Below are 11,875 nucleotides of genomic sequence, written 5' to 3' on the forward strand. Positions count from 1 at the left end.
TAGAAATATTCTGTGGGTGGAGATGCTCTATATTTATACTTTTGAGGTGTGATTTAAATGTATTAATCATATTTTAGCAAAATATTAATTATATGGAGATGAAATAAAACAATATACATTTTTAAGTAAAGGTTACAAACATAAATGCCTGTGAATGTGCATTTTTGTGTGTATGAATGACTATCAGCATGTATGTACATGTATATGTGAACATATGTATATGTATACTATATAAAGAAAATAGATGACAGGTTTTTCTACGTGTAAGAACAGCATAGATACAGGGTCACTTATGATCTTTATTTTAAAATGTCCAAGAAAAAAACAGGATTACACTAATAAATTAAACATTTTTATTATTGTCTAGGGAAAACTCTTGCTAACCAGCTTTTTCCTCTACTGTCATACCACAACAATCATCAACACAGAAGACTTCTGTGATCAAATGTGTGGGGATTTCTTCCTCCCACAGCACGCGGTAGTCACCAACGGGGTATCCTCTAATTCAGTTGCAACACTATCTACCCAGAGACAGTGTCAGATCCCATAGGTTGAGGGTTCAGTCCCCCAAACCGCCCCCTGACAACACTAGTCACAAGTTCGGGTCTCCGGAACTTCTGACCAACCAGCTTCAAGTTGGAGCTCCCATGACCCCCTCTTTGGGTTTCATTAAATTACTGAAGCGCTCACAAACCTCAGGGAAACATATTACTGGCTTATTATAAAGGACATTTCAAAGGATACGGGTGAAGTGATGTGTAGGGCAAAGTATAAGGAAAGGAGTGCAGAACTTCCATGCCCTCCCTGCCCACCCTCTAGGAACTTCCATTTGTTCTGCTCCCCAGAAGCTCACTGAACCCTATCCTCCTAGGTTTTATGGAAGCTTCAAGGCAGCAGTGTTCCTTCCCCAAGGGTATAGGATGGGGCTTTCTCATGGGAGAGACCTAAGACTCACAATCAGTAAAGCAAACATTGGAATCCTGCCTTGGGTCAAGTGAAAGGAGGGCAGAAGGAGGTAAAAGGCCTGCCCCTGAGGCCTAACACATCCAACATTATAACAAAAGACTGTAACAAAGGCTATGGGAATTATGATCTAGGAACCCTGAATGAAAACCAACATATATCATAACACCACGATGACACATTCCTGGTATTGAGGTAGAGAGTATCACTCTCACCTTTTTTAAATTTATATTTTAGCATGAAAGAATACTTTATTGATAATCTGATTTTTCCCAAACATTTTTTTCATTGAGTCTTTTACATCTTTGTTCCTCAAACTGTAGATGATGGGATTCAGCATGGGAATCACAATGGTATAAAATATTGACACTATCATGTCATGGTCCAAAGCGTAGCTGGAACTTGGTCTCACATACATGAAGAGGATTGTCCCATGATAAGTTGACACTCCAGTTAGGTGAGAGCCACATGTAGAGAAGACTTTTCTCCTCCCTTCAGCAGAATGCATCTTCAGAATGGCCAAAAGAATCAAACCATAGGAGATCAGAACAATCAGGATAGTGACTATCTCAATAGAGCCCACAAAGTAGAAGAGTAGAAGCTGGTTTGTGTGAGTGTCAGAACAAGAAATAGCAAGGAGAGGAGGGATATCACAAAAGAAATGCCTAATTTCATTGGATCCACAGAAGGACAGGCTAAATGTAGCCACTGTATGTATAGTAGCATGTAAAATGCCAGCAACATAGGAAGCAGTGATGAGTGACACGTAGACTCTGGGTGACATGCTCACTGAATACAGGAGAGGGTTGTAGATGGCTACATAGCGATCATAAGCCATTGCAGCCAAGAGAAAGCATTGTGTGGTTCCAAAAGTACAAGCAAGAAACATCTGTGCTACACATCCAAGGAATGAAATTCCTTTATTCTTTGACCTAAAATCTAGTAACATATTTGGGGTAATAACTGAGGAATAGCAGGTGTCTACAGAAGACAACACACTCAGAAAATAGTACATGGGTTTGTGGAGCTGGGAATCCCCAATGACCAGTAAAATCAGTCCTAAATTTCCCATGAGAGTGAAGAGGTAGATTGTTAGAAACAGGAAGAAGAAGATGATCTGCAGTTCAAGATTGTCTGTGAAGCCCTTCAGTACAAATAAGGTAACTTCAGTGACATTCTTCATGTTGAAATCTAGAACAAACTTGAAGATATGCATAAAGTTACATACAGTTCATATTATGACAAAAAGAATGAACAATACCATGACTCAAGGGGATGTTAACTGTGCTCTTGTATATACTATACAATATATTTTCAGCAGTGCATAATTCTCTAGTGAATCAGAAGACATTGACAAACTGGTCAGCCATGTGTTCATGCCACTCACTGCAGAATCAAATGGAAGAAATGGATGTTCATTAGTTGGCTGGACTCATTCTGTTTCTAAAATCATCAGGTCTACTAGTTAATTTACCACTGAATTGTATTAAGCTGTTTATATATTAAATAATATTAAAACACACAAAAACGAGTGGCTTAAACAATCTTTTGGCATCCAAATACACAAGAGACTATATCAGGGGACAGAGCATTGGAATACAATACCAGAATTTTAGAACTTTTAGCAATTGTGCAAAATGATTTGCTATATCTACTTATCTATAGAATGAGAACATTAATAGTTTGTTCACAAGATTGGAGTAAATATTGAAGGAAAATTGCACTAATAAAATTGAATATGTAAAATAACTTTGATTATAGAATATGCTGAATTAGGTTTGTTCTACAGAGTATTATATCAAAATTAAATCCAATGAACAATTATGATTTTTTTCCTCTGCTCATTCAAATGTCTCCGAATTATTCTTTGGAGAATGAAGAAGTTTTACGAAGTACTTGATCATTTTATGCCAAAAATAAACATGCAAATTATCATGATTCCATTTTCTTCATTACAATTGTCTTAATTTTGCTTTGTGCAAATAAGATACTTCAACCAAATTTCTCTTGAGACAGGCATTTCTACTAGATGCCAAAATAAGTTATATTGGGTAAAAATTAAGTTAATATTAGCACATAGTCAAAGATTCAGAGTTATAAAGAGAAAATCACTATGATTCTTGAAGATTTAATAATATAGAATCAACTTTTTAAATTAATGTAAATCTATTTTTATGAATCAAATTTTACTGGAAGGGAGAAAACTTCAAATATCGTGAATGTAATAATGAAACACTAAGTTTGCTAAATAATAGGCATTTATTTAGCACTTGCTGCAAGAACAGACTTTTTGTGTACATTACCTTATTTCACCTTTATAGCAACTTTCATAGCTAATAATTTCCAGAGCCAAGATTCAATCCCAGGTTTCTCTCACTGTACATGAAATTTTTGCATTGTTTCACGGCCTCATAAATGGCTTCATTCTGCAACTGGAACACTCTTCCTCTTACTCCTCTGCTGACCTCAGGGAAATAAAGGTAAAGCAAAGCATGATTCTTGATGTATTTGTATTTTTTAAGCCATAAAATCTAGAGAAATATAAAATAAGTAGCAATCTGAAGTGACTTCTAGATTATAAAGCCAGAAAATAAATTTAAAATAAATATTGATTGTTTTCCTTATTACCTCAAAATACAAGACCCCAGATAAACGAATAAGTCAAATGTTTTGTTGCCTTTTGTTGATATTTACTGGTAAATTCATGATCTTTGAACTATATCTACAAGAAAAATAAAAGCATATACTCTATTAGGAGCACTCTTATTTAGCTCTACAAGTACAAATACAATATTTTCTATTTTTTTCTTGTTTTCTACTAAGTGTTGGTTTTTAATTCTTAGGCATAACTCTAAATAAATCATACTTTGATGAATACACTTGATTCACATATGCAATAGTCCAGAACTGAAGTGTTTAGTTCTTTTAGTAGCTAAAAAGTTTAGTAAAAAAAACAACATAGTTGTTTTTCACATTGTAGGTTCTAGCTGCCAAAATATTCTTCAAATTATCTGAAATTTTCTCTTACCTGTGGAACAGCAAGTGCAGATTTAGGTACTCTATGAATATGGCCAACTTAGATTGTTTATATCTTTGTAATCGACTGTTGACGAAATCCAAGGAGATGTCCCAAGGGGAATATGCCCCAATTATCTTCTGTTTCGAAATAGCACCATGATGATTTACTTAATAATAAAAAGTAAATGATTCCGGAATACGGCACTGCATGCTGCTACTTATTGAATCAATAGAGTTCTTTGGCCTCTATTTAAAATGTGTCAGATTTGAATTTCCCTGATGACTACTGATGTTGAACATCTTTTCATACATCTGATGGCCATTTGTAAGTCTTCTTTGGAAAAAAATGTATTCAAGTCCTTTGCCAGTTTTAAAATAAGATTATTGTTATTGTGGCTATTGAATTTATACATTTTGATATTCATCCCCTATTAGATATATCATTTACAAATATTTTTTCTTGGCTGATGGTTTTCTTCATTGTGCAGAAGATTTTGACTTTGACGTAGCCCTGCTTGTCTAATTTTGGTTTTGTTACTTGGCTTTTTATGTCATTGCTTGTATTTTTATGTTATATCCAACAAGTTACTGCCAAGCCGAAGGTCCTAAAGTTTTTCCTTATGTTTTCTTCTGGAAATTGTAGTTTCAGGTTTTATGTTTAAATTTTTAATCAATTTTGAGTTGGTTATTTTATACGGTATAAGACAAGGGTCCAGTTTAATTCCTCATTGTGTATTCTTGGCACACTTGTGAAAGATCATTTGACTATATACACGTGGGATTGCTTCCAGGCTCCCTATTCTGTTCTGTTGGTCTATATATCTGTCCTTATTCCAGTCCCATGCTATTTAATTACTGTAGTTTTGTAATATAGTTGAAATCAGAAAGTATAACGCCTCTAGCTTTGTTTTTCTTTCTCAAGATTCCTTTGGCTATTTGAAGTCTTTTGTAATTGCACATAATTTTTACAATGTTTTTTCTATTTCTGTAAAAACCAGCACTAGGATTTTGCAGGAAATGCATTAAATCTGAAGATCCCTTTGGGCAATATGGAGATTTTAATTATTGCAGATCAAAACCACAATGAGATATCATCACACACCTGTAATGGCCATTATGTAAAAAAAAAGTATTGATAAGAATGTGGAGAAATTGGAACCCTGGTGTACTGTTGATGAGAATGTAAAACAGTGCAGCCATGATTGAAAATAATATGGAAGTTCCTTGAAACATTAAAAATAGGACTACTATACAATCCTGCAATTCTGAAACCACCTTCGCAAAGTTATACAGTAAGAGAAATCTGCCATGACTGACTTCTTCTTCCTTCTATCATCACAGGCTGTCTGTCTTTGCTCATCTCTGGGCATGGACCAAATAACATCGGGAGAAATTTAGTTTATAGTTTAAATGATAATAGTCCTTTGCAAAAACTAAACTAATCAAAGGCACCTTTGTAAAACTAATCAAAGGCACCAAGTTAAGTGGATGAGAGAAGTCTGTGTTCTGCTAACATATAGGCTTAGTAAAATGATTACCAGCCATTTTTTCCTGGAAGTCACAAGATTTGCAGCTTCCCCAATTATTCCTGCAGATAACATAACTATTGTAGAACCTAAGATTGGCATTTTGAGATTCTTTTCAAATATTTGTATATCTGATAGCTGGATGGCCCCACCTGGGCCTCTGACTCAACCAGTCATGTGGCCCCCACCCAGAAACAACACATGAGTATCATTTTCCACATCCCTATGATTCATCCTAAACTGATCAGCAACACCCATACCCTAGCCCTCTGCCCATCAAATGATCTTTGAAAAGCCCCTAACCTTCAAGCCTTCAAGGAGACTCGAATTGAGTAATAACTCCCTCTCCCACATGGTGTGGCAAGCCTCATCTCTTTTGCTTATTCTCATGCATTTTCATCGTCATAGCTTAGCTCCAGCTTATGAATGAGAGGATATGGTATTTATTTTTCCATTCTTTTCTTTACTACAATGCCATGGTCTCAGTAAATCGATTTTGTCTATGGCGCAGGCAGCAAAAAATCCATTTGGCAGTTACAATTCGATATCTGGGTATTTATCCAAAATATTTGAAATCGGGATTTTGAAGATATATGTAGTCCATGTTTATTGCAGTATTATTCACAATGGCAAAAATGTGGAAGTAACCTAAATGTCCATTAATAGATTAATGGCAAATGAATATGTGGTATATACGTAGCTTTAAAAAGAGGAGACCTTGTCATATGTGTTATCATGGTAGAACCTGGAGGACTTTAATGACAAACACTGTGTGATTCCACTTATATGCGATATCTATAATACTCTCAATGTTTAGAGAGTAGAATGGTGGGCTGCCAGGGGCTGAGGAGAAGGGTAATGGGAGTTTATATTCAACGGATATTAAATTGCCGTCATGTATGACATAAGAATTCTAGAGATCTATTGCACAACATCGTGCCTATAGTTAACAATACTGCATCTCACACACATAAATTTTGTTGAGAAGGTAGTTCTCATGTTAAATTTCTTATCATAAAATTTTTGAAAAAAAAACAAAAAAAAACAGAAAATGATGCTTTAGAAAAAAATACGATTCAAGACTAGATAAGAGCTCTTAAATCCTAAAATTTAAGCTTCTATCATAGTGGTGACCATGGGTTAGAACTTAATTTCTCTGAGTTTCAGTTTCCTCATCCTGAAAATATATGCAATTTTGTCTTATTTTTATTTTATTTTTTGGTTTTTAAGGCTTTCCTTTTTCATAAATTTTATTTTTATTTCAACAGTTTATGGAATACAGGTGGTTTTTGGTTACATGGGTAAGTTCTTTGGTGGTGATTCCTGAGATTTTGGTGCACCAGTCTGTCATCCAAGCAGTGTACACTGTACCCAATATATAGTCTTCTGTCCATCACTCCTCTCTCACCCTCCACCTTGAGTCCTCAAAGTCCATTGTATCATTCTTACGCCTTTTCATCCTCTTAGCTTATCTCCCACTTATGCGCGAGAACATACAATATTTGGTTTTCCATTCTTGAGTTACTTCACCTAGAATAACATCTCCAGCTCCATCCAAGTTGCTGCAAAAGACATTATTTTATTCCTTTTTAAGGCTGAGTAGTATTCCATGGTGTGTATATACCACATTTGCTTTTTCTACTCGTTGGTTGATGAGCACATAGATTGGTTCTATGTCTGCAATTTGTGCTGCTATACATGTGAACTTGTGCTGCTATACGTGTGAATGTGTGCTGCTATACATGTGAATGTGTCTTTTTCATATAATGATTTATTTTACTTTGGGTAGATACCCAGTAGTGGAACTGCTGGATCAAATGGTAGTTCTTCATTTAGTTCTTTAAGAAATCTCCATACTGTTTTCCATAGTGGTTATACTAGTTTACATTCCCACCAGCAGTGTAAAAGTGTTCCCTTTTCACCACATCCACACCAACATCTATTGTTTTTGACTTTTTAATTATGCCCATTTTTGCAGGAGTAAAGTGGTATCTTATTGTAGTTTTAATCTGTATTTCCCAGATAATTAGCAATGTTGAGCATTTATTCATGTGTTTGTTGGCTGTTTGTGTATCTTCATTTTAGAATTGTCTATTTTTGTTCTTTGCCCATTTTTGATGGGATTATTTGTTTTTCTCTTGATGATTTGTTTGAATTCCTTTTAGGTGCTGGATATTAGTCCTTTGCCAGATGCATAGTTTGTGAATATTTTCTCTCAGTCTGTGGGTTGTCTGTTCACTCAACTGATCATTTCTTTTGCTGTACAGAAGATTTTACTTTACATAGGTCCCATTTATTTATCTTTGTTTTGTTACATTTGCTTTTTGAGTCTTAGTTGTGAATTATTTTCCTAAGCCAACGTCTAAAAGAGTTTTTATGGTGTTCTAGAACTTTTATAGTTTTAAGTTTTAGATTTAAGTCTTTTAACCATCTTGAATTGATTTTTTTATAAGGTGAGAGATGAGTATGCAGTTTCATTCTTCTACATTGGCTTACCAGGTTTCCCAGCACCATTTATTGAAAAGGATATAATTTCCCCATTTTATGTTTTTGTTTGCTTTGTTGAGGATAAGTTGGCTGTTAGTATTTGGCTTTATTTATGGGTTCTCTATTTTATTCCATTGGTCTACATGCCTATTTTTATACAAGTACCATGCTGTTTTGGTAATGATAGCCTTATAATGCAGTTCGAAGTCAGGTAATGTGATGCCTCCAGATTTGTTCTTTTTGTTCAGTATTGTTTTGGCTATGTGAGCTCTTTTTTGTTTCCATATGAATTTTAGGATTTTTTTTCTAGTTCTGTGAAGAATGATGATGGTAGTTTATTGGGAATTGCATGGAATCTGTAGATTGCTTTGGGCAGTATGGTCATTTTCACAGTATTGATTGTACCCATCCATGAGCATGAGATGTGTAAGCTATTTTATATTGCAGTCAGCCAGTAAAAAGGATAAACTATAATAATGTAAAAGCACAATATATTTATGTTAGAATATAGCAAATGGATTTAAAATTATCCAAACTCATTATACTGACACCTTTTCAAATTATAAAGTGATTATTCACAATAGCAAAGGCATAGAATCAATCTAAATGTCCACCAGTGGTAGACTAGATGAAGAAAATGTGGTACATATACACCATGGAACATTATGCAACTATTAAAAAAAAAGAGAGAGATTATGTCCTTTGCAAGAACATAGATGGAATTGGAGGCCATTTTCACTAGCAAACTAACACAGGATCAGAAAACCAAATACCACCTGTTCTCACTTATAAATGGGAGAAAAATGATGACAACACATGGACACATAGAGGGGAACAACAGTCATTGGGCTCATCAGAGCATGGGGGGTTAAGGAGGGAGAGGATCAGGGAAAAACAAATGAAAACTAGGCTTATTACCTAGGTAATGAAATAATCCATACAACCAACCTGCAAGACACAAGTTTACCTACATAACAAACCTGCACATGTATCCGTAAATTTAAAATGAAAGTTAAAAAAATTATAAAGTGCTGTGTTAGAAGTAAAAAAAGTATAAATTTTAAATGTATTGAAAAGATTATTATCCAAAGTGGCAAGAGAAATATAAAAGCATAAGTAAAAAGCCATTAACATGCAGAGGAAGCATAAAGTATTTAAAACTATACAGCTTCATAAGTCAAGAGGTTTTATAATTCCAGAATACTTGTTTCTTTCTCAGATGAAATGATAATATAGATATACCTGTATCTGTATCTTTATGTATATGTATATACAATACAGCCCTCCCTCCCTTATCCATGGTTTTAATCTCTACAGTTTCAGCTAACCACAGTCAACCCCAATCTGAAAATATTAAACAAAAACTTTTAGAAATAAATCATAAGTGATAGATTGTGGCCATTCTGAGTAATGCGATGAAATCTGTGCCATTAGTCACTTGGTAGCCATCTTGGTTATCAGATTCACTGTTGCAGTATCATGGTGCTTATGTTCAAGCAACCTTTATTTTACTTAATAATGGCCCTAAAGTGCAAGAATAGCAGTGATGGAATATTGTTACAATTAATTTATTTTATTACCACTTATTTTGGTTAATCTCTTACGGTGCCTAATTAGTAACTTTTACTTTATAATAGGTGGGCATGTATAGGAAAATCAGTATATATAGGCATACTTTAGAGCTATTACAGATTCAGTTCCAGATCACGGTAATAAAGTCAATATCACCATAAAGTGAGTCACACACATTGTTTTGGTTTCCCAGTGCGTAAAAAAGTTATTTTTACACTATACTGCAGTCTATTAAATATGAAGTAGCATTATGTCTTAAAGAGACAATGTACATACCTTGATGAAAAACTATGTTACTGAATAATGCAAGTCAGCAAGATGGCTGACTAGAGACTCCTGGCACTCATCACTCCCACAAGAAAGAACCAAGACAAATAGCAAACAACTAAGATTTGAGTGGTGTGTCAAAGAGACAGTGCTGAAATACAGCAGTGGAGTTAAGATGTACCTGTAGTGATTAGAAACCAGGAAGACAGCACGGAGGCACAAAACCTCTGCAGCCCTTTCTCTTCCATGGGGATTGGATCATCCCAGAGACAGGAGGGACTTTTGCTTTCATTTGTTTTTGAAGACATGGTCTTTCTCTTTCGCCTAGGCTGGAGTGCAGTTGTGTGATCATGGTTCACAGCAAACTCAAACTCTGGGGTTCAAGTAATCTTCCCACTTTGGTCTCCCCAGTAGCAGGGACTAGAGACATGAACCACAATGCCTGGCTATTTTTTTAATATTTTATGCAGAGATAAAGTCTCCTTATGTCCCTCAGGCTGGTCTGGAACTCCTGGGCTCAAGCAATTCTCCTACCTTGGCTTCCCAAAGTGCTGGGTATATACCAAGTGCTGGGCATTATATACCATGCCCAACCAAGTTGGAAATTTTGGAGGAAATCAGAAGATCTCCACCAGCCCCTGTTGCCACTGTAAACACCTACGGGCCTTACTACAGGGAAATTTTAGTCTTCCCATGCCCCAAATCCACTTTAGAGATCTACTGGGAATTCACACAGCTGTATTGCCCCAGACTAGGAGAACGAGATGTGCACCACATCATAACTCCAACCCATGCCTTGTGAGCCAACCCCGAACCCAGTTTGGAGATCTACTGAGAATTCACACAGCTGTATTGTCCCAGATTAGGAGAACAAGATATGCACCACATCATACTCCCAACCCATGCCCTGTGAGCCAACCTGCTGCAACACAACACCATTTTCAGACCAAAGCCTGCTCTGGAATGCAGCCTTGTCTGAAGTGCAGTAGTCACTGCACCTCTCCAGCTCTGAAGTTCTATCTTCACTATGTCAAACCCACATGGAGTTTAGGTCCAAGATTGACTCTGTGACTCTAGTCCTATACAGCAAGAAAACCAACCCCACCACTGTACTTCCAGCTAGAGAAAATGTGCCAGTCCCAGCCAGGGCAAATCCACCCTTGAGCCAGCCAAACTGTCCACATGCCATTCCCCAAGATGGAGAGGCCCCTGAACCCCCAAACAGTTAATATATCCCTGGGCCAGCAGAATAGCTACCAGCACTCCTACTCAGGACCTGAGAGACAGCCATGCAGCACTCCTGCCCCCCACATATATGCCCTGGCTTGCCCAAAGGCCCTGCACCCCCAATAAGGCCCTGGAAAACTGTCTTATAGTCTGCCCCGTGGGGTATGCCCCCAGTCCAGCCAAGCAACTGTGCTAAACTAACACAGGCCTGTGAAACACTTCTGTGCCCAGATTTATGGGACACAATAAAGTGAACAAATATTTGTATTATGGATATTCCAGAAGAACAGAGGGAAAAAGTTGAAGAAAACATAGCTAATGAGAAAATAGCAGACAAATTCCCAAGTATTGGATGTGAGATGAATATGCAGGTCCAAGAAGGTCAAATAACCCTGTATAGATTCTATTCGAATAGGTCTTCTCTGAGGCACATTATAGTCAAATTGTCAAAAATTAAAAACAAAGAAAGAATTTTGACAGCATCAGGAGAAAAGCCTCAAGTCACATGAAAGAAGACCCTCATTAGGCTAACAGGGGATTACTCAAGCAGAAACCTTACAGACCAGGAAAAAATGGGATGATATCTTCAAAGTGCTAAAAGAAAAAAAAAAGGTACCACCCCAAGAATATTATCCACAGCAAAGCTAGTCTTCAGAAATGATGGATAAATAAAACCTTCCACAAACAAGCAAAAACTAAAGGAATTTATCAGCATTAGACCAGCTTTAAAAACAATGCTCAGCTGGGCATGGTGGTTCACGCTTGTAATCCCAGCACTTTGGGAGGTCAAGGTGGGCATATCACGAGGTCAAGAG

General features: G+C 36.3%; 1 protein-coding gene across 1 annotated transcript; it reads right to left on the minus strand.

The window, feature by feature from the left end:
- Positions 1-1,102: 1,102 nt before the first annotated feature.
- Positions 1,103-2,340, minus strand: LOC100602340 (olfactory receptor 5T2). The gene has a single exon (XM_012512326.2). The coding sequence runs from the start codon at positions 2,177-2,179 to the stop codon at positions 1,190-1,192; it is 990 nt and encodes a 329-aa protein (XP_012367780.2). The 5' UTR covers positions 2,180-2,340; the 3' UTR covers positions 1,103-1,189.
- Positions 2,341-11,875: the final 9,535 nt, after the last annotated feature.

This window comes from Nomascus leucogenys, chromosome 4 (assembly GCF_006542625.1).
Source record: "Nomascus leucogenys isolate Asia chromosome 4, Asia_NLE_v1, whole genome shotgun sequence".
Classification (NCBI taxonomy): Eukaryota; Metazoa; Chordata; class Mammalia; order Primates; family Hylobatidae; genus Nomascus; species Nomascus leucogenys.